Raw genomic sequence first — 20,753 nt, forward strand, 5'->3', positions numbered from 1 at the left:
GGAAAATCCCATGGACGGAGGAGCCTGGTAGGCTGTAGTCCATGGGTCGCTAAGAGTGACTTCACTTTCACTTTTCCCTTTCATGCATTGGAGAAGGAAATGGCAACCCACTCCAGTGTTCTTGCCTGGAGAATCCCAGGGATGGGGGTAACCCTTCACTTTCACTTTTCCCTTTCATGCATTGGAGAAGGAAATGGCAACCCACTTCACTTTCACTTTTCCCTTCACTTTCACTTTCCCTTTCCCCCTTCACTTTCACTTTTCCCTTTCACTTAAGATCAAGATCCCTTTCACTTAAGATCAGGAGACTGCATGAGAGATTTATAGCATGGCAGTAGTTAGGATTCCTGAGAAGGCAATGGCACCCCACTCCAGTACTCTTGCCTGGAAAATCCCATGGACGGAGGAGCCTGGTAGGCTGTAGTCCATGGGGTCGCTAAGAGTGACTTCACTTTCACTTTTCCCTTTCATGCATTGGAGAAGGAAATGGCAACCCACTCCAGTGTTCTTGCCTGGAGAATCCCAGGGATGGGGGTAACCCTAGTGGGCTGCCGTCTGTGTGGTCACGCAGAGTCGGACACGACTGAAGTGACTTAGCAGCAGTAGTTAGGATTAGAGCGAAGAGCTGGCACAGCACAGGGACACTGGAGAAAACGTTAGGATATCTGAGTTACTTGAAATGAGAAAGAATAGTTATTAACAAGGTTTTCTAGCTTGAGTTTTTTCAGGGACAAGAAGCATTATTTTAAAATGACTTCATGAGTATGGATGTATAAAACATAGATAAACAGATAGATAAACCTGCAACTATGTAACTATTATTATATGTTCAGAAAACGAAGATCATGGCATCCGGTCCCACCACTTCATGGGAAATAGATGGGGAAACAGTGGAAACAGTGTCAGACTTTATTTTTCTGGGCTCCAAAATCACTACAGATGGTGACTGCAGCCATGAAATTAAAAGACGCTTACTCCTTGAAAGGAAAGTTATGACCAACCCAGATGGCATATTCAAAAGCAGAGACATTACTTTGCCAACAAAGGTCCATCTAGTCAAGGCTATGGTTTTTCTTGTGGTCATGTATGGATGTGAGAGTTGGACTGTGAAGAAGGCTGAGCACTGAAGAATTGATGCTTTTGAACTGTGGTGTTGGAGAAGATTCTTTAGAGTCCCTTGGACTGCAAGGAGATCCAACCAGTCCATTCTGAAGGAGATCAGCCCTGGGATTTCTTTGGAGGGAATGATGCTGAAGCTGAAACTCCAGTACTTTGGCCACCTCATGTGAAGAGTTGACTCACTGGAAAACACCCTGATGCTGGGAGGGATTGGGGGCAGGAGGAGAAGGGGACGACAGAGGATGAGATGGCTGGATGGCATGACTGACTCGATGGACGTGAGTCTCAGTAAACTCTGAGAGTTGGTACTGGACAGGGAGGCCTGGCGTGCTGCGATTCATGGGGTCGCAGAGTCAGACACGACTGAGAGACTGATCTGATCTGATCTGATAACTCTTTTAACCCCAGTTAACTTATAAAAGAATATAGATCTACTGTTAATTTGAAACACAATCACATGATAAGAGTTTTCTGTGTTAAGGTCCAGGGTTATAATTATGACAGTATTACTAGTAGAAAATAATATTTTTTTAATTGGAGAGAAAAAAAGTGCCTTGCAAAGACCTTTCCAACTCAGATAATAAACCTACTTATTTTTTATATTCCAAAAAATTTTAAAAAATTACAAAGTACTTGAAGATGGACTGACAAGTTTATGGCTGGACTTAGTTGATTCATAAGTGTTCTTTCATTCTTGAGCTCCCGTGACTTTATAAAGAGAAAAATACAAAAATGGTAGGAAAGGTGGAATTTATTAAATATATTAATTGGCAGCTCAATCTGACAGCTTTAAAAAGTCATCTTAAGGAACAGTTTCATTCTAGATTTTGACCAAGGATTCAGAGGTTGTAACAATGACAGAATACTGATGGCTTCAACGGGTAAAGCTGCTTAAGCTGTAAGAACAAGTATTTGTGTCGGCCTCAGGAAGCAAGAAGTAAAAAATAAACAGCATGGCGACTAAACAACCTCTATTATATATGTAAATTTGCTAAGAGAGTGGATCCTAAAAGTTCTCATCACACACACACACACAAATTGCAACTGTGGTCATGAATGTTAACTGAAATGATTATCTTAATCATTTCATAATATATATATATCAAATCATTATGTTGTATACCTACAACTGATACAATGCTATATGTCAACTATAAAATGAAAAGGATTTAGGAAAAAATAAACCAAACAATTTTTTTTGGATCCTAAACTGTAGAGACATTTACATGGTCACTGAAGTAAGTTTTAGATGTTTGTTTATAGTATACAGATTTGGAAATCAACTTGTCTTATTTTTGTTGTTGGGTTCTTGGAGACATAATGGAGACATTTCCTTGACTGTCTCTTTCACACCCTATTTCTAACTGTCAGGACATTTAGATCAACCATTGAAATACCTCCAGCATCTGACTTCTTCTGTTATTTCCACTGGCATTGGGTCCAAACCATAGAGCTGTCTTGCCTGGCCTATTACAATAATTACCCTCCCATCTCCACATGTCCATTCATAACCTCGACTGTCTCCATAAGTCAGAAGGGTCCTTTCAGGACAGGCATCAATCTGGTCTGGTTTTTCGGCTCAGATTCTTCAGTGGTTTTGCACCTAGTTCAGACTTACGGTCAAAAGCCCTCCAATGGTCTGGTCCTTAGCCCCTTTCTGACTTCAGGTCCTCCACGGCCCCTCTGTCAGCCACCCCACCATCACTGGCCTCCTTCAGGCCTCTAAGATGTCGAGCACAAGGACACATCAGGGCGTCTGTACTTATTCCTTCTGCTGGAAAAGTCTGTCACCACAGGTCATCATGTCTCACACACTCAGGGCATCTCTGTTCAATTAGCACTTCTCCATCATCCACCCCCTCCGCTCTCCCCTTTCTGACCCCTCCTGATGGATTCCTTTACTTGTCTTCATATCACTTAGTATCACTGGGCATGTCAGACGGTGCTTGATTGACCTCTGTCTCTGATATAAAACACAGGTTCCACAGAACAACAGCTTCATCTGGTCTGTTCACTGAGAAATCGCCAGAACCTAGAACAGAACCTGACACTCTCTTAATGCCAATTACATCCTTGAGTTATTACCACACTAGTATACTGACACTAGAGAGCATCTGAAGGGGTTTCAGTTGGGTTGAAAGGAGAGCATGATATCCCCAGGAGGAGTAGGTCTTTCCTGCCACTAGAAGCATCAGGTATGACCTTTTCTCAGCAGCCTCCCCAGACACTCACCCCCAACCATTTGGAATAATTGGTCATAGAAAATGAAATAAGGTAATTCCTATTAAATGAGAAATTATTCAAAGAACTCAATGCTGCATAGCGTTCCAAACCATAGTTTTTAAAACAATGTTTGAACTATCTGTTTTCCCAAGGAAACTGGTGTGTTAGTATCATTTAAAAAAAAAAGACAAGTATTTTTAGTTTGTTCTTTCTGACCTAAAGAAACACATACCACATGCTTCACATGTCTAGCAGGAAAAAGTATAGTGAGCCAGGCAGATGAGGTAGAATCTGATGCTTTCAGACTCAAGTCTCACTGACTTAACCAACATCAGGTGCTACAGATAAACAACCAAAAAGATGTTAAATTATGTATTTTTCAGGCTTGATGTCAACTGACTACAGGTGTCTGTTTTTTCAAAGAAAGAAAGCTAAGCAAGTGATGGAGATGTACAAACAACAAATGGAAGCAGGGACAGGAAAATAAACCTAGAAAGAGAAGCCACTTTATTTTTATAATTACATCATCAGACTGAAGGTGGGTTTCTCAATGCAAGAACAAGATATTCTACTAAAGAAATGATTAAACTTACCTGTGAGTGTAAGAAGGAACATAGATGTGATGTTGATGAGACAGCGTTGTGGAGAGAAAGGAGATGCCAAAATTGTATTATGCCATTCTTGAGATTGAATTTGGATTCAATTTCAGAAAATATCAAGTGTGAATGTTCATTATGAAAAGCCCAGTGTCTTATATTTCTAAACCAAGAACAGACAGCAATATCTAGCTTGGCAAAGAAAAGTGTTTTAACGTTAATATTTTAAAGGCATTGGCCTTATTGGATTAACAAGGGAAAATGGAAACTATACTTTCCAGAATATTCTGTCTTAGGGTATATATCGGAGAAGGCGATGGCACCCCACTCCAGTACTCTTGCCTGGAAAATCCCATGGATGGAGGAGCCTGGTGGGCTGCAGTCCATGGGGTCACTAGGAGTCGGACATGACTGAGCGACTTCACTTTCGCTTTTCACTTTCATGCATTGGAGGAGGAAATGGCAACCCACTCCAGTGTTCTTGCCTGGAGAATCCCAGGGGTGGGGGACCCTGGTGGGCTGCCGTCTACTGGGTCACACAGAGTTGGACACGACTGAAGCGACTTAGCAGCAGCAGCAGCAGCAGGGTGTATATAGGACTGACTTCTGAAATTCCTTATTAAAGCTAATAATTATAACATATATTTTGAAACTTTTTAGCCTAATAATATTCCTTTTTTATTTGATATTACCAACTTTGAATAGTTTTGAAGGAACAGCTGTGAGACAGCAGTAAGCAACATTGATCTGTGCAAAGTAAATCCTTAGAGATAACTGTATCAGAATGTTAAGGGTGAATCCATTTCCAAGCTAAAGAGCTTGGAAATATAGATCTTGTTCATTGGGCATGCACTTTTCCTATAGAACTTTTATGTTACACCATCAGCTATCATGCAAGATGTTAACTCTACTGTTCTGAACTTTATTAGCAATTCATATTAACTACAGTATTCATTTTGACATGTTCTCTGTCTCCTATTAATTACATGACATTGATTTTCTATGTCTTATTCTGGAACATTTTATACTGACTATCTCTGACTATTCTTATTCTGATACCAGCAACCATTCTTTGGTTTTTTATTTTCCCTGTCGACATTGATTGCTGTTCAATAACTTACATGATTTCCTTCCAGTATAATGTGTAAATCTTATCTGACCATAAAGTATATTTCTTAACCTGGTTTATTACTATACCTACTTTTCCAGGTGAGAATGTATTCTAGAGATCTCTCCATAGTCATACATAGAGATATTTTTTCTATTTGGATATAATTGAAATATAACATTAGTTTCAAGTGCACAACATAATGATTCAATATTTTTATATTTAGTGAAATGATGACCACAACAAGTATAGTTAACATCCATCACCACACATAGTCAGTGGTACTGTTTTTTTGGAGAATCCCATGGACCAAGTAGGACCAAGGCCTACTCTCCATAGGGTTGCGAAGAGTCGGCCATGCCTGAAGCAACACAGCACCCACGCGCACACACAGGTATCATCTTCCTTCTTACCCTCTTCCTGTTCTGAGAATTGAAAAAGCTTCTTTGGCTTCAACTATCACTTCTCTGCAGTTGACTACCAAGCGTATATCATAACTATTACTTCTCTACCAAAGCCTAAGACTGTTAAGTAGAAAGTTAGGCATGAGCAAGGAGGGGTAGCCTCGCAGATTCAAGCTGATCTTTAAACCCCATCTCAGACAGGTCCCAGTGCAGCCCAGGAGAGCTCACAGATACGCTACAAAATAACCAGAGACTTCCAACTCAGGCACAGGCGCCCTAGGCACACAATGGATACAATCTAACCACAGGGGCTTCTCCAACATCTGGACATGTGCCCTTGATCACTGCTGTGTTCTCCAGTGACCTTAGACAGCCAGGAGCCCATTAAGCATTCATAAATATTCTATATATACATATACCTTATATAACAGACTGAATTATGGGAAAAGCATGCACAATAGAGCCTGTTGTTATGTAGCTTGCAACTGTCAATCCAAACGGTCAGTCCACACCTGCTTAGATGAATATGTAAAAGCCCTCTCTTGAAAACCCCCATACCTCATCCTTCTGAAGCCAGTGCCTCTCTTGGCTTGGCCTACCTCTCCCTTGAGGTGTTCTTTCTCTTCTTTCCTTAATAAACTTGTTTTTGCCACATGTAAGACCTCAGATTCTTTGCGTTCTTACCAAGAGCTAACATCCACAAAGGAGGATCCTCTTTGACCCTCCTAAAACTGGTAACAAGACCACATTTTATTTTTCACTGGAGAGGTACATTTGCATTTAAACATTAATATGTGAAAGACACTCTCAAATGCTTGTTGAATGAATAAGATCCCAGTTCCTTCCTTCTTTATGACACCTTGTTCAGTTATGGAATGCCATCGTTTCTACCTTCAGAGTCTCAAACTGGTGACCATGTTTTGGGTTCTTTTCTATCACCAACTCTTAATTATCTCCTGCATGGAGATATTATAAAATATTATTTTAAAATATATTATAAAAAACCTTCTAGTCTTCAAGTCATTCTCAATTTCAACAAATTCTATTGCTGATGTAACTGGTGTCTCTCCGGGGCACAACTCTCGCATCTGGCCAAGCCTAAGGAGCTCCCTATGCTCTTCAGAACCAGAAACTGTCTTACACCAGGTCTCAGCATGCCTCTCCAACTTAGTCTCATTTCTTTCACTTCTGTAAATGGGCGTCTTTATCAAAATAGACCACTTAGCCTATAAACGCTATCCCAACTTTGAGAACTCTATTCTGTTTTCGTTAGAAGAACATTCTGGAATGTCACCACCTCCTTGCCACTCACTGTCCCTCCGACTGCTGCCCTGTCAACAATCCAGCCATCCTTCACAGTATACTCTAAATGATTCTTTCTTAAGAAAAATTTCTAGTTCTTTGTGTGGAACAGCATCTCCAAGAATGAATTTCTGTAATGTTGGTTTACATGACACCACATACCAATGCATACTTGGTATTTTATTCATCTATGAAATCCTTTTAGGTGTACAACTAGACTGCAAAATCCTTGTAAGATCACTCATACATTTTAATGACGTGGATCACTGAGGAAAGGCTTTGCTTAAGAGATAAATTCTTATTGTTTTTAATTGAACACAGTCAGTAGACCGCAACATGCCTCACATCACTGATTATTGAATTCAGTTTGGTGAACACAATTCAGGTTTTAAGTCCAAAATTAAAACAAGTAATTTCTAAAGAATAGGGTATTCTTACCAATAAATAAGGCAAACACAAGGTGTTCCTTGAAGTGGTTACGGAAATGACTAAAAATATAAAAGAAAACTATAAAACATTCTGCAGTGACTTTATGCAAATCTAGAGCATGCAGAAAGGGAAGAGGAACTAAAGAGCCTCTTGATGAAAGTGAAAGAGGAGAATGAAAACGTTGGCTTAAAGCTCAACATTCAGAAAACTAAGATCATGGCATCCAGTCCCATCACTTCATGGGAAATAGATGGGAAAACAGTTGGAACAGTGTCAGACTATTTTTTTGGAATCCAAAATCACTGCAGATGGTGATTACAGCCATGAAATTAAAAGACGCTTACTCCTTGGAAGGAAAGTTATGACCAACCTAGATAGCATATTCAAAAGTAGAGACATTACTTTGCCAACAAAGGTCCGTCTAGTCAAGGCTATGGTTTTTCCAGTGGTCACGTATGGATGTGAGAGTTGGACTGTGAAGAAAGCTGAGCATCAAAGAATTGATGCTTTTGAACTGTGGTGCTGGAGAAGACTCTTGAGAGTCCCTTGGACTGCAAGGAGATCCAACCAGTCCATCCTAAAGGAGACCAGTCCTGGGTGTTCACTGGAAGGACTGATGCTGAAACTGAAACTCCAATACTTTGGCCACCTCATGTGAAGAGTTGACTCATTGGAAAAGAATCTGATGCTGGGAGTGATTGGGGGCAGGAGGAGAAGGGGACGACCAAGGATGAGATGGCTGCATGGCATCACTGACTCGATGGACATGGATTTGGGTGAACTCCGGGAGTTGGTGGTGGACAGGGAGGCCTGGCGTGCTGCGATTGATGGGGGCGCAAAGAGTCAGACATGACTGAGTGGCTGAACTGAACTGAACTGAACTGAGAGCAGCTGGAATGCATGCACTTGCCGTCTCACTCTGGGTCAGGTGAGACTGCACACGCCCTGTTCTGTCTGGGACTGCAAACAACGTCACATCTCCTGCTCAGTGACTGGCTTTATGCTACTGCCTCCAAGAATTCTAAATAGTTTTGAGTCATGAGTTTGACTTTCATCCCCAAATTCTATTTACTACTATAATAAATATGCAAATGCTAAAAGAATGGACAGTTTCAAGAGAGAATGGCTAACAAGGCACAGGGGACCTGAGGCTGAAGTATGAGAAGAGGTTTGATTTGACAATAGGGAGATTCCAGAAGGCTTTTCTGAGAGGCATTTCAGGAAAGTGATGAAACATGGGGCTGAAAGGAAGAGAGGAGAAAATGTTTGAAGAGAAAGGGTAAGAAGTCAGTTTAAACTCTTCAAGACTTATTTTTCTTGACCAAAAATAACTTTAATGCAAATAATAGTAAGATATAGCCACACTGAGGTAACTGACAATATTTTTAAAAATATATTTAAAAATTCAGATTTTTACTCAAAGTCAATTACTTCCTATTCAGTATATTTAGAACATATACAGTATATTTAGAATACAACAGTTTGATAAACTAAGGCATAGTGAAATTTAAGTCTCTGTGTAGACATCAATGTTTCATATTCATTCACTTATTCAGTAATTATATAAGCTATTTAATAGTGTTTACTATGTGCTCACTAAATTTTATTCACTACAACTTATCATTTGTCTATTTGAATGTCATACTCACACAAGACATACAAAAAATATTCAATTATCTTATAAATTCATTGGCTTGTTTAACATCTTTGTTCATAGAATATTTTTCCCAAGTCTTGTGTTAATAAACTTCTTGAGGTCACAAGTCTTTTGAGAAAGCGATCAGGGCAATGGACCTGTTCCCTCCCACAATGAACATGCTACATTTATACGAAAAAGTTCATAGACTTTTAGCATGTAAGAGCATCTCAGTTATCATTGATACAGGTAGGGACACTTTTCAGATAAAAGGAGCTTCAAAAGTTTTCATGTGAATTATTTCTGAAGAAAGTCTAAATCTTTCTAAGACATGTCAGTCATTTTCCTGCCATCTTAATCGATTGCAGGAAATTTTATCCTGATAAACAAGTGTTGCTCCCACAGGCAGTATCGGCTCCACCCTGCTAGTTTCTTTCAGAGCTTCTTTTTCATCATCTCAGCTATTCCATTTGTTATGTATGTGATCCTAACACCACCATCTCTGCTCCTAAACCGTTCTACCTAAACCAGGAACCAGGAAAAACAGAAATACTGAACCTATATTTAAAGTTGAAATAAACTAAGCTATCAGCAAGGTTCTGAGACTCTTAATCATATGGTCTTTCTTTTATATGTGGTTATTCAACTCTTTTTTTTTTTTTTCCTCAAGAGTTTATCTCTATTCCCAGAAAAGTGAGGAGGCTGTGCATACTGGCTTTATTTAAAAAAAAAAAAATTGTAATCTCTGAAAACATGATGATCTTTTAAAATTCTTTGTGGTGTCTTACTCTAACACACTAAACAAGAATAGCCAGAAGGAATAGCAAACTTTATTAGTTACTACTTTATTTTTCACTAACATGCTGTGTGTGTGTTTGGAGGCCTGCAGGCATGTGTGTGTAAGTTCCATGTTGAATAACTAATATTTGGACTTAGGATATAAAATGAATGCTAACTCACACATTTCACAATTTGTCACTGCAAATTATTCTCTCTGGGTGTCCTTGTCCTAAAACATTGGACATACCTGACAAGACAGTATAGTCATGTTTTATATATATACTAGTATCAAATATGATAACATGAAGAATATGAATAGTAAGTAATTATTATTGGTATCCTCTAGCTTGATATAACTGGGTTGTGATGGCTAATTTTATGTGTCAACTTGACTGGGCTAAGGGATGCCCAGGTGGCTGGTCAAACAACATTTCTAGGTGTGTCTGTGAGTGTATTTCTGAAACAGACTAGTATTTGAATCAGCAGACTAAGTATAGATCTCCCTTACCAATGCAGGTGGGCATCATACCATCCACTGAGGGTCTGAATAGAACAAAAAGGCAGAGGAAGGGAGAATGTGCTTTCTGTTTAAGCGGGGACATTCATCATCTCTTACCCTTAGACTCCAGCACTCCTGATTCCCAGGTCTCTAAATTCAAACTGGGACTTACCCCATTGGCTTTCTTGGCTCTCAAGCCTTCAGGTTTGGACTAGAACAACACCGTCATCTTCCCTGGCCTCCAGCTTGCATAGGAAGATCTCAGAACTTCTCAACCTCTAAAATTGCATGAACCAGTCTCCCCAGATAAATCAATTTCCATGCATCTACATATATCCTACTGATTCTGTTTCTCTGGAAAATTCTCACTAATATATGGATATTCTTTGGAAAAATCTTAAATATCATTGAGGATAACCTTCTTCTGGTCATCAAACAACAGTAACTCAGTTCCTGTGCTAGTATTTGGAACAATAACAATGAATAAAATCTCTTCTGGCTAGTGTAATAATTGAGGGATATTTATGCACAGGACATAACCTTTTCTTATATGGACAGTCAGTGCTGCATAAACGAGCAGAAGGCCAGACAACCACACTGTCCTTACACAAGGCTGAAGGCAATATAGGATGATATTGGTTTTATTTGCAACATTAAACTGCTTTGAGTTACCATGCTTAATATACTTCTTTAATAATGATAAAGGAAGTAGGTGGATCTAGGTAAAGCTTAATTTTAATACAAAAAATACACAAAGTTTTCAAAAATCTATTTGGGAAGTCAAAAGAAAGGTAAAGAGGAATAAACATCTGCAATTGATGGCTATTTTTGGAATTTTTGTTGTAAATAATACAAGTAACACAGGGAATTTGACATGCTACTATTCAAACAGCCTAGTTACTACACTCTGAGACTGGCTCTGTTTTTTAAAGTTTTCTTCCAAACACATTCTGAATCGGTGCCATGTTTTGATCCGATACTTTTAGCCAGTGATGCATTTTAGAATTAGATGTTAACATTTACAAAAGTCAAGAAAACAATAGCTCTTTGCTTTTACCCTTTAGTTTTTTTTTTTTTTTCCTTTGTAAATTATTTTGCAAATTGTCCAATTTTGCATAGCACACTTCCTGGTTCCTTCCTCCCCTCAAAATTCATAGTCCCTTAGATGAGTGGTTCCATCTTGAGTGATCAGCAACCCCAAAATCTCTCAAGGGTTTTCCTTTCATTTGCCCCAAATACACAGCCCAACATGGCACCCCCTTTCCCCAGAGACATTACCTTTCCTCTCTTTGCCCAGACAAATTTGAATGGATATTTAATTTGAATTTTCTCTTATTTCTGAATCCGTCCTACTGAAAAGATACTATTTTCAGTCATTTTTTTTTCTCATTGCCCATAGCAAAGACTGCTCCCTTCATCCCTGAACCAGAACAAGATGCTAGACATGCACACTGGGGAGAAGTCTGGGGTCTCCACCATCTCCAGAAAGTGGACTAAGACGTAAGTCTAACTCAGAAGACATAAGTCTAAGCCCAGGTTCGATTCCAGGGTCGGGAGGATCCCCTGGAGGAGGAAATGTCAACCCACTCCAGTACTCTTGCCTGGAAAATCCTACGGACAGAGGAACCTGGTGGGCTACAGTCCAAGGTATCGCAGAGTCGGGCACGACTGAGCAACTAACACTCTCAGTTTCTTTCTAACTCATAAGACCTCGAGCTGCATAAAGATGGCCTAAGGGCAGGGAACCCTCTCCAGACCTTTGAGTACTCCAGTACACAGGTTCTTATCAACTGAAGAATACTCCCGGTAGTCAGCCATCCATTACCTGTTACAAGTTGAGGCTACCCTGCTGGATGATATCTCAGAGTCAAATGAGTCCCTGTAGTTCTAAAGGACTCAAGTATAGAATGAACCACCACACCATAACCATAAGGAAGTTATGTTCTATAACAGTTGAACTCCCCTGGTTAATCCCTCTACCAAGTTAGGCCTCTTTCTGATCTGCAAACTAAAACTTACATAGCCTGTAAATACGAATGTGAGGTAAGATATCTAGATTTAAGCTCATCATTACCTACAGTTAAGGGTCTTTATGTGAAGACTGCAAAAACATGACAAATGAAAGAAAACGAGAGTCCCAGTAACATCATGAGAGGAATCTTTAAAGAAACAAAACTGTAAACAGTGCTGCGATGAACACTTGGGTACACGTGTCTCTTTCAATTCTGGTTTCCTCTATGTATATGCCCAGCAGTGGGATTGCTGGGTCATATGGCAGTTCTATTTCCAGTTTTTTAAGGAAACTTTACAATAGCCAGGACAGGGAAGCAACTTAGATGTCCACCAGTAGACAAATGGATAAGAAAGCTGTGGTACATATACACAATGGAATATTACTCAGCCATTAAAAAGAATACATTTGAATCAGTTCTAATGAGGTGGATGAAACTGGAGCCGATTATACAGAGTGAAGTAAGCCAGAAAGAAAAACACCAATACAGTATACTAATGCATATATATGGAATTTAGAAAGATGGTAATGATAACCCTATATGCGAGACAGCAAAGGAGACACAAATGTATAGAAGAGTCTTTTGGACTCTGTGGGAGAAGGCGAGGGTGGGATGATTTGAGAGAATAGTACTGAAACATGTAAATTATCATATGTGAAACAGACTGCCAGTCCAGGTCTGATGCATGAGACAGGGTGCCCAGGGCTGGTGCACTGGGATGACCCAGAGGGATGGGATGGGGAGGAAGGTGGGTGGGGCTCTCAGGATGGGGAACACATGTTCTCCCATGGCTGATTCATGTCAGTGTATGGCAAAAACCACTTCATGTTTAAATGCCATTCTCCCAAATCATCCCACCCTCTCCCTCCAATCCAGGTTCCATGTACGATACTGGATGCTTGGGGCTGGTGCACTGGAATGACCCAGAGGGATGGTATGGGGAGAGAGGAGGGAGGAGGGTTCAGGATGGGGAACATGTGTATACCTGTGGCAGATTCATGTTGATATATGGCAAAACCAATACAATATTGTAAAGTTAAAAAAAAAAACCCACTACAATATTGTAAAGTAATTAGTCTCCAATTACAAAAAAAAGAAACAGAAGTATAAACCTGTATATGCTCAATGCATATACTATTTAGGAAGAATATTTCTTTGTTCTTGCAGTTTTTCTTTTAACCACAAAGAGAAATATGCCATTCAGTTAACATAACTGCTGGAGGCAACAGCAGCCAACGGACCTGTGGCTTTGCTTCTCTGTGTAATGTCCCCTTATGAGAGACAGTGTTACAGGCGGCTAAAGAAGGAAAGATGCTTCCGTTTTACCTGTGCTAACATTACGGAACTACTACAGAGGGATCCGAGAGACACACGGTGTCCAAGGACTCACTCAAGAAAACTTCAGTGGCAGCAGCACTGTGACAATGACCCCTAAAGGTCTCTCAAATGTTGTCCCAGCCCCATGGAGACTGAGCACTCCCTTGGGACACTCAGCAAGAAAGTGGCTCCGCATCTTTGAGAACAGTGTTCAGAAGCCCACGAAGGTTTATTTTTTATATAATCACATAGCATATACTGTATATTTTCAACATGAGATTGGACAGTAATAAATGCTTGGTATATTTCTGTGCAGATAAATACAAGTAGGCCTATGTAAATGTATACATACACACATACACGTGCAAGTGTGTGTGTGTGTATGTGGGTATAACACACATGTTGTTTGGCCCATCGAAAAACCAGACACGAAGTATCCATAATACATTAGCCACAATACTCAAAGATATGAGCAATGGGTATGACAATTAGAAACATATGGCTCAGATACCTGCAATGATTTTTTTAAATTTCAGTAAGATTTTGGGAAAACATCCTATTTCTTACCTACATTTCCAGTCATTAAGTATGAATTCTGAAAGTCCATCATCCCCATTCCAACAATGTGTATAAAATCTTCAATCACCTGCATTAACTCTATCGAGCCTGGATAAATCTACAAAAATAAGCAAAGGTTAGATGGAATAAAAAAAATCTACATAACAGAAAACATAACGAGTTAAAAAATGACACAATGAAATAATAAATCAGCTCTGATTTATTTGAACACGTTTCTACAACTAGCAAAGCTGTAATTTTTGTTTACTTCTTAAATTTATGTTTATTAATTTTATTTATTAATATTTTAAACCATCTAATATTTGTATTTCTTGCACTAGTAGTTGAGAATAGTAACAAACATCACACAGCAAGAACTCTGGAGATGATATGATACCATGATTGACACTTCATAAATCTAAGAGACTCAGACACCTAACACATTGTACACTTAGAAGTAGCATGTCTTCACTTTTGATGGGCTCCTTTCCTCACTTAATTACAACATAGAACAACCACTGAAATTTGAGGGCATTTTACATTTTCTTTTCTTTTCTTTTTTTTTTTTTTACTTAGGATCTACATGATGAACACTGAGACAAAAAAAAAAAAAAAAAATTATCAATACCATCATAAATATTTACATACTGTGACGTTCACTGCAAAATAACTATCTTGGGAGAGACACATTTCTAATAATTATAATAGCTACTGTATCAATAATAATGTTGGCAATACTTGCAAGATAATAACAGCTCTAGTGTAGGTATCTTACACGTACATACACAAGATACCCAACACCAGACACTTCACAACACTAGAAACAGATGTGTGTTTGCTAACAGATGACCTGATTCTGGCAATAGCTCATAACGAGTGGAATGTGAGGTACATTTAAAAAGACACATGAATTTTAGCATGTGTAACCCATCATGCTGAAGAATTCAGCCCTCATTATATAACCATATTAAAGCCGAAAGTCTTTTGAAGTTAGGTTCATTTCTTTTAGTCATTCAGCTTCACTGCAGCTTCTAGCCATAAAAAAGTTAAGTAGATTAGAGAGTCTTAGTGGCTTCCTATTTGCAAAAGCTTGTGCAGAAGGGGAGGACATACTCTAATTAGCAAAAAGACACGTTGGGCAGGGTGGCCAGTAGAACTGTATGTATATTTTACAGGAGCTGTGGCTGCATCAATCCAAAAATCAGACACTTCAAATGCATCATAGACTTACATATAGCTGAGGACAAGAACAATGGCTGATAGTTCAAAATGTATGCCATAGATAGCTGTAATTTTTTTAATTGTGGAAAGATTTGGGGAGAAATGCTATTTCATTCCTACAGTTAGTCATAAACTATGAATTTTGACAGTTCATTCCAAAAATGTACAGGACATTTCCATCAACTCCAAACTTCCTTCTGCTACTGTATTTTTCCTTCTGTTTTTGTGTAGGCGTATGTGTCTATGAGTATGTGTAATATGTGTAAATACACATTAAATAGAAGAGGCTTAATTCTCCCTGTTGAAAATAGAGAAGAGACTCCCTCTGTAATTAACCCCTTGCTCCCCTCCCTTTTCTTAGGGGCATTTACTTTAGAAAATGTTGTTCAGTTGCTAAATTGTGTCTGACACTTTGCAACCCCATGGGCTGCAGCACACCAGGCTTCCCTGTCCTTTACTATTTCCCGGGGCTTGATCAAGTTCATGTCCATTGAATCCGTGCTGCTATCTAACCATCTCATCCTCTGTTGCCCTCTTCTTTGCCTTCAGTGTTTCCCAGCATCAGGATCTTTTCCAGTGGGTCAGCTCTTTACCTCAGATGGCCCAAAGCATTGGATTATTAGAAAATGAGTAACTGTTAAATCCTCTCTATGTCTTCTTTGAAATGTATGTAAACATTTTTGAAAGCTAAATAGCTTCTTCCCAACTTAAAGAACCAGGGATGTCTCTCAGTGGAAAGTGGTCATCAAGGAAGGCAGGACTTTATCTTGCATTGCTGTCGGGGGTGGGGAGGATCCTAATTCAGAGTTGCAAAACTGTCTGCAGGCATTAAGATACAAGAGCTTATTTTTTCTTTGAAGAAGTGAAGTGAAGTCGCTCAGTCGTGTCCAACTCTGTGTGATCCCGTGGACTGTAGCCTACCAGGCTCCTCCATCCATGGGATTCTCCAGGCAAGAATACTGGAGTGGGTTGCCATTTCCTTCTCCAGGGGATCTTCCCAACCCAGGGATTGAACCCAGGTCTCCCGCATTGCAGGCAGATGCTTTAACCTCTGAGCCACCAGGGAAGCTTTTTTTTTAAGTCAATTAAGTAACAAGATGGTAATCCCAATTATCAAGTGAATTTAGGATGAACTGCCTGTGACAAATGGTGTTATCAAGTCCTCTTAAGCAAGAACTAGTTACTGTTTATCTTGAGGACAGAGTGTAATGACTTGCATCCTGTTTGGATGTTTGAAAGGGTGAAGTTACTCTATATCTCTTAGCGAATTGTCAGTGATACACACCACATTCTGGCTTAATGCCTGTTCAGTAATAAAACTGCTTTCTTTGTCATCTACCTTTGGGGAGAGGTTTTCTAGGGTGCAGGCAGATTTTGTTTGTAGCAGATTTTGTTTTGTTTATATTTTCCAAGCAGATTTCAAATATCATAGAACAAGGGCTGATATATATATATATATATATATATACTTTTTTTTTTTTTTTCCATAAAGGGTCAGAGAATAGCTCTGTGGCTCATGGGGTGTCTGTTGTTCCAACACCCAGATGTGTCCTTGCTGTACCAGAGCAGCCATAGATCCTGTGACTATGCTCCCAAACTATTTACAAAATAGGTGTCAGGCTGGATTTGGACCAATGGTCACAGTTTGCACACTCCTGTAGAGACACACGAGCTTTCAGTATAACTAAGAAATGCCAGTCACAATATTATGATTGAAAATGACCCGTCCATTCCAACTACGATCTTAGTCTATAAAACAGTGCTATGTGAAATGCAGCCTTTTCCCCCTACTTTAGTATCCCAAGATTTTGGGCTTCCCTGGTGGCTCAGATAGTAAAGAATCCACCTGCATGAAAGAGATGTAGGTTCGATCCCTTGGTTGTGAAGATCCCCTGGAGAAGGGAAGAGCAAGCCACTCCAATATTCTTGTCTGGAGAATTCATAGACAGAGGAGCCTTGCAGGTTACAGCGCAAAGAGTTGGACATGACTGAGTGACTAACACATATACTGTGGTTTTGGTAGGATGCTTTAGCGAAACATAATTTAGTCCTTCATAACTGGGGCTGATGTGCCATAAAAAAATTCTGGAATGACAGTTTATTGTCCAAAAGTGTGAATTCTTGATGGCAAAACCCTTCTGACTTCGATATTCACCATTTTATGCTGCTAGTTTTCCAGGTGCACCCAGACCTATGTTTTATTGAGCTATTACTCTAAAATAGATAAACGATTCTCTCTGTAGATTTTAAACAGCTCTTATTTTCAAAGAGTTCACCCTTAGTGTCAAAAACCTGAAGATTCTCTTATTACGTGGGTACATTTATGACAACACTGCTACAAAATAGTTGATTTATTTCAAATAGTTGTTTCAAAGAAGCATTAAAGATAATAACTACTGAAAATATATTTAAAAGATAAGAATATAGCTAACTCACAATCACAAGTAAATAGGGAGATTATGAATGTAGGATTTTCCATTGACAAAAAGTTCTGCCAATGTTCACTGATTGTTCAAGTTGGGATCTCATAGTAAATAATACCATCTGATGAATTATAGTCTTGTTTTAAATAGGGTAGTATTCATTTGATCTAAATATATCCATAGTGAATAGTGACCAGAATTCTGATGCACTCAGCCTTTGCAGTGTGTTCTACTGAGAGACACCATTTTCTCACAGTGAGTGAAGGAGGTTCTCCTCTAGAAGGAAGCCAAGGGCAAGTATATAATTCAAAGTAGTAGGAAAAGATAGATTTAGGGTCTTAGACTAAGCAGTGATTTTTTTATTTTTTTCTTGCTATAGCCAGAAGCACAGCACGTGTACCTGATAATGAGGTGGACCATGCGGGACTATTTTTAGAGTTCCTATGATAACAGACATAGTGAGCTTTACTGCTGAAGGCCCAGAGCATGATCACAAAAGGAAGAGCAGAGAGAAGAGGAGCTCCCTGAACCTCAGTAAATACTCTCAGTTTCAATACTGCACTGCTGTCTTGGATTTTTTAACAAGGATCAAGTATCAAAAGAAAACTTTAAGCCATTTAACATTCAGTTAAGTTAAATTTCCACAGGGTTTATAAAAATATGCTTATTCTCCCTTTGTTAACTTCTAACCCACTTTTTTTGTGTTTAAGAAAAAATATTATTAACCACGCGTCAGTCAGTATGGCACAAATGGCATTTTTCACATAATAACTAGAAAGATGGTAACGATAGCCCTGTATGCGAGATAGCAAAAGAGACACATATGTATAGAACAGTCTTTTCGACTCTGTGGGAGAGGGAGAGGGTGGGATGATTTGGGAGAATGGCATCGAAACACGTATAATATCATATGTGAAATGAATCGCCAGTCCAGGTTTGATGCATGATACAGGATGCTCGGGGCTGGTGCACTGGGATGACCCAGAGGGATGTTATGGTGAGGAAGGTGGGAGGGTGGTTCAGGATGAGGAACACATGTACACCCGTGGCGAATTCATGTTGATGTATGGCAAAACCAATACAATATTGTAAAGTAATTAGCCTCCAATTAAAATAAATAAATTTATATTAAAAATAATAACTAAACCAGTAAGGCTATTTGCTGCAGTTTAACGCTTAGCAGAAAGAGAAAAAAGCAGAATACATTTTTTTTTACTAAGAATTCATTTTTACAACTCTTGGCATTGAATCAAAACAGACATCTGTATACATAATTCAGATTACACGTAACATTGCAGTAAATACAAATGATGTAACTAGTTAGTACCCCACAGTTTAGTTTGCAATATCTCCTTTTAGATTTGTTGTTTTTCCCTATAGTCTGTAGACAGGAAAGAAAATGATGGCTGAGCTGCATAGTCATTATCTGTTAATACCTTAAAGTTAGATATTAAACCTACACCATTTTTTCACATTTTAAATATCATTTATTCCATAGATTGTCATGATAAAGGAGCTTATTTGTTTTCTCTAAATTTAGTATGAAATAATCTAGAATGACTTAAATTTTTCATTTTATGCTCTTGGAATAGCAAGCCGTTCCTTTTTTCACAGATTAAGAAGCTTGATTTAGCCACTTTCACTTTAAGTTCTGAAATAACCTGGTCTTACCTGCTGTGCATCTTCCCATTTTTCCTTGTTGTCTTCATCGAGAAGGTTGCTAACTATTTGAAAGAAGTTCTGTAAATTAAATTAGAAAAAAAGATTTAATGTTACATGAGGGAGCATACTTGCTGACAACATCTATTTGGACTGATAATGCGCTGAAGGTCTAAACACTGCCATATTGCTCGATGATACCAACATACCATCCTGGAAGATCTCTGAGGATCCCTCAAGATCCTGGGATTTCCAGTGACTTTCCTACATATATATCCACCTCGGAAGAGAGCAGAATAGGTACAACAGTTCTTTTCTCTCACAGTCATTTGTCCCTGATTCTGCTGTCTCATGCCACCATATGATTATTCCTTACAAAGAAGCCCTCTTTGCGAGCACCTGTAAGACAGCCCCGTGTGTGTCTTATTCAAGTGGCCCACTTCCCTGGGACCCACGTTCGCCTCTCACATGGCTGTGTCGAAGGGCATGACAGTGAAGGCACAGCTGATGAGTGAAGCCTTCCTCGGCGGACCCGGGCTCTGCCCTTTTTGCTGGCTATATTATTTTAACGGTTACAACTACATATCCTAAAGATGGCATGCAACTTTTCAACAAGCACTCAGTAAATCTTGGCTATTTTCAAATCCTTGCTTTTGATTCCCCTGTCCCTTGCAGCAAGTCAGAACCAAGAAAGGAATGGTCACGTGGTCCTGGGGATGTTCCAAATCTTTGCCCTTCCCCATGTCCCTGATGACCCATTGGAAACCCACTGACAGCACTGTGTCCTGGGAGTGCTCACCGCCAGTTTCAGCGTCCCCTTTCCAGGCAGGCAGGCACCTTGCAGGGTTCACTTTCTGTGTCACACACCCACACGGGCGGTGTTAATGCCTGGCACCTACACAAGGGGTGGTTACCAAGGATGGACCTCCCCGTCCTCTCATCCTCTCTCTGTCCTCAAAACACAGGGGCCAGGAGAGGAAAGCCAGGGTGCCAGTGACAGGGTCACGGGAGGCCCAGGAAGTGTACAGTGAACCTGCGACGTCTGTGTAAAGCGACACGGATGGTGGTCCCCGCTGCTGTCCTTGGAGCCCACCTCTTCCAACTAGTCTGCCTGGAGTTAGCAGGAACACGGCCTCACTGATGCACTCAATACATTCGCTTGGGGCAGGTCTCCCTTTGCGGGGTGGGGGTGAGAGCCAGAACTTTTTTACCTCCTTAGCCCTCCTCCCTCTCCAGCTGGCTTTTCAAAACAGGCCTTTATTCGAATTCTAAATTAATTGACCTGGGTGTTTTTTAGAAGGAAAACAAAGCTGCTCCATTTCCTCCTGTGCTCTGAATCTGTTAGTATCTATATTTAATTGCCCTATTTGTGCTATTTATTTTAATAGTTCCTGGCAATCACATGGTTGAAACATGTTTTGAGTCACAGCCTCAATAAAAGTTACAGAATATTTTATGCAACTCTGG

At 39.6% G+C, this 20,753-nt stretch overlaps 1 protein-coding gene across 1 annotated transcript in view; it reads right to left on the bottom strand.

Moving 5' to 3' along the window:
- Positions 1-20,753, bottom strand: part of BAI3 (brain-specific angiogenesis inhibitor 3) — an 880,973-nt gene that overhangs the window by 422,348 nt on the left and 437,872 nt on the right. The window contains exons 11-12 of the mRNA XM_010848504.1: positions 19,299-19,367; positions 13,993-14,101 (exon numbers count right to left, since the gene is read on the bottom strand). Of these exons, the coding sequence (XP_010846806.1) occupies positions 13,993-14,101; positions 19,299-19,367 (178 nt within the window). The remainder of the gene's footprint in view (positions 1-13,992; positions 14,102-19,298; positions 19,368-20,753) is intronic.

Source organism: Bison bison, unplaced genomic scaffold (assembly GCF_000754665.1).
Source record: "Bison bison bison isolate TAMUID 2011002044 unplaced genomic scaffold, Bison_UMD1.0 scf7180017864268, whole genome shotgun sequence".
Taxonomy (NCBI): Eukaryota; Metazoa; Chordata; class Mammalia; order Artiodactyla; family Bovidae; genus Bison; species Bison bison.